This window comes from Beauveria bassiana, assembly GCF_000280675.1.
Source record: "Beauveria bassiana ARSEF 2860 unplaced genomic scaffold BBA_S00148, whole genome shotgun sequence".
Lineage (NCBI taxonomy): Eukaryota > Fungi > Ascomycota > Sordariomycetes > Hypocreales > Cordycipitaceae > Beauveria > Beauveria bassiana.
The window spans coordinates 1-3,356 of record NW_007930983.1 but is presented as its reverse complement, the minus strand read 5'-3'; the positions used below and the strand labels follow the sequence as shown (position 1 = coordinate 3,356).

Here is a 3,356-nt window from a genome sequence, read left to right as displayed (position 1 = left end):
AGGATACCTAATCCTGTGGGTATAAAAGCGAAACGGAAAGCTACGACCATGCATCGACTACTAGCAGCTAAACGACATTACGATTAAGAACCGATATCCATTACCACTTATATCAGAAATACAAGACAAAGTCAGACAATCTAGATGGTTTACCACCCTCAACCTAAAAGGGGCTTATAACCTCATCCATATAAAGGATAGTCACGAGTGGAAAACTGCCTTTCAAACCTCAAGAGGACACTTTAAGTATCTGGTAATGCCCTTTAGTCTCACAAATACACCAGCCACTTTCCAGACTATGATCGACAACGTCCTACGAAAACAACTCGACAAATTTGTTGTTGTCTACCTTGACGACATCCTCATCTATTCCGACACACTCAAGGAACACAAGAAACATGTGCACGAAGTACTCTAAGTACTTCAAGATAACAACTTACTGGTTAAACCGACGAAGAGCAAGTTCCACTAACAGAAAGTCAAATTCTTAGGTTACGAGATTACCCTAGGACACATTAGGATGAGCCTATTAAAAATCGAAGACGTATAGAATTAGCTAGCGCTAACTAACGTTAGAGAAGTTAGAGGATTCCTCGGATTTACGAACTTCTATTGACGCTTTATACGTAAATTCGGCGAGATCATAATCCCTTTAACTGACCTCATAAAGAAGGATCACACCTTTTAGTGGACTAATAAGGAAGCCGAAGCCTTCTAAACATTAAAAGACAGAATACTAGACGAGCTAGTTCTGATCACAGCCGACCTAAGCAAACCGTTCGAAGTTAAGACCGACGCTTCAGACTTCGCGGTAGGAGGACAGCTTAGATAAAGAGATAAAGAAGGATGACTTTACCTAGTCGCCTTCCTTTCTAAGAAACTCCACGGACCTAAGTTAAACTACGGCATACACGACAAAGAACTTATAGCTATCATTCAAGCATTTAAAGAATAGCGACACTACTTAGTGGGCGTAAACCATAAAGTCACGGTCTATTTAGACCACAAAAACCTCACATCGTTCACCACCACAAAAGAATTAAATAAACGACAAATATGATGGTACGAGACCCTTATAGACTATGACTTTAAAATTCTATATCAAAAAGGGACACTCAATAGCAGAGCGGATGCTCTCAGCCGACGAGAAGATTTAAAATCAGAAGGAATACCGATTGAACATCTAATGCTCAAGTATGATGAGAACGGAAACCTTGTGCTAGGCACTAGGGAACTCAGCATGACTTGGAAAGCAGAACTAGATGATACTTAGATGCGGCGAATTGAATCGCACATGAAGAAGGACAGCTACCTGAATAGCAAGGACACGAACCCGCATGTGATAAGGAAGGGCGAAAGCTACTTGTATAATGAACGGCAGTATGTTCCTCGCGTACTTTAAGAATAGCTCGTTAAAGAAATACACGAACACCCATTATATAGACATCAGGGTGTAGGGAAGACAATCAGCAGACTACAAAGATCATACGACTTCCCAGAAAGTAGAAAGCGAGTATAAGAAGTTGTCAATAAGTGCGAAGTTTGTCGAAAAGCGAAAGCACCACGACACGCACCATACGGCGAACTACAACCGATACCACCACCTAAGAGAGCATGGCAGACAGTTATAATAGACTTTATCGTCAAACTACCAAAGTCTAAGGAACCCATAACAGGGGCAATTTACGACAGCATCCTAGTCATTATGGACAAACTCACAAAATACGCCTACTACATTCCCTACATGGAATCAAGTGATGCCACGGACTTAGCATACATGTTCTTTAAAACTGTTGTTACGTAACACGGATTGCCAATAAAGCTTATATCAGATCGCGACAAGTTATTCACGTCTAACTTCTGGAAATGCCTTATGGAAATTATGAAGATTAAGCAAAGCTTATCTACGGCATTCCACCCATAGTCAGATGGTCAGACAGAGATTCTGAACCAAATACTCAAACAATATTTACGAAGCTTTATTAACTACCAATAAGACAATTAGGTAATGTGGTTACTACTCGCACAATGGGCTTATAATAGCTCTAAGATCGACAGTATGAAAATGTCACTAATGAAGGCGAACTATGGGTTTGACCCTACTATTAACATACACGCAGAACGCATTATGAATACGCTAGCAGCAACTACTTACGCAGACACTATCACAGGTGTGCAGAAAAATTTATAATAAGAATAGATATTTCTGTAAAATCGAATGAAACATTATGCGGATAAAAAGAGATTGCCAGCACTAATCCTAGAGAGGGGAGATAAAGTTTACCTCATCCGCAGAAACATCAAAACCAAGCGACCCAGCGATAAACTCAACTAGAAGAAAATTAGACCGTTCCTTATTAAACGGAAAATATTAAACATTAACTACGAACTATCATTACCAGACGGAATGAAGATCTATCCAATATTTCATATGTCACTACTCAAGAGAGCACCAGATGATTCTACACTCGCTATGAGAATCACAGTTAAAGATACCAACGAATACGAAGTCAAAAGGATACTCAGAGCACGAGGAAGCATTAAAAATCGTCATTATCTCGTCAAATAGAAGGGATACCCGAACTCCGAAAACACCTAGGAACTAATCGAAAATCTCACGAATTGTTCGACTCTGCTTAAACAGTTCCATTCCTAAGGAACGCATCCTAATCAATCGCATGAGTACCGTCCAACGACTCGATACCGAACTCAGCATCTAAAGAACGAACAAGAGCAGGATCTAGATCCTCGGAAGGAGTAGGAAGGACCCCTGTGGTCTTCTGAAGCTGTTCCGCTTCCTCCCGTTCTACACGCTCTAACTCTTTGACATTGTCGATACCACGCGCGATCGCGCGCATCATTTTCTCGAACCATAATTTCTTTTGTTTTCGTAAGCGACGCACTTTGGCGCTCGCCTTTTTAAGCTCTTCTTCGGCAGCTTCTAATTCGGATTCAGCCTTTTGGTGTTAGGTACTGATGCGGCGGAGTTGCTGAGGAGTGAGGGGATTCATGTCACAATAAGACCGGTTAAGACGGATACACTTGAAACATCGAGACGAGTCCACGTCGGACGCCTTGCAGTTCTAGAGGCCTTGTTCTTTACAAAATGAGCAGGCAGGCATATCAACCAGATTTCCGATTATCAACTTAAGAAGGGCGTTTTGTTCGTCCGTCTTGCGGGAAGGTTTTCGGGATCGTACAGAAGGTCTTGAGATACGATTAGACATGATAGCACATGTTAATGCAGGAGGGAAAAGCCACCTACCACTTAGCCGGCCTATTTAATGGCCTTGAGGATAAGACTAAAGGAGGAGGGGCATAATGTTACGAACGCTGCTGCATGGATGCGGGGCTGG

At 41.7% G+C, this 3,356-nt stretch overlaps 2 protein-coding genes across 2 annotated transcripts; one reads left to right on the top strand and one right to left on the bottom strand.

Annotated features, from left to right (window-relative positions):
* Positions 1-256: 256 nt before the first annotated feature.
* Positions 257-418, top strand: BBA_10349 (pol protein; the record flags this gene model as incomplete). The annotated part of the gene is made up of 1 exon (XM_008605446.1): positions 257-418. The coding sequence occupies one exon, from the start codon at positions 257-259 to the stop codon at positions 416-418; it is 162 nt and encodes a 53-aa protein (XP_008603668.1).
* A 2,248-nt stretch (positions 419-2,666) lies between these two features.
* On the bottom strand, positions 2,667-3,227 carry BBA_10348 (uncharacterized protein; the record flags this gene model as incomplete). Its single annotated transcript, XM_008605445.1, has 2 exons — positions 2,667-2,957; positions 3,201-3,227. 2 exons carry the CDS (start codon positions 3,225-3,227, stop codon positions 2,667-2,669), a joined length of 318 nt encoding a protein of 105 aa, XP_008603667.1.
* Positions 3,228-3,356: the final 129 nt, after the last annotated feature.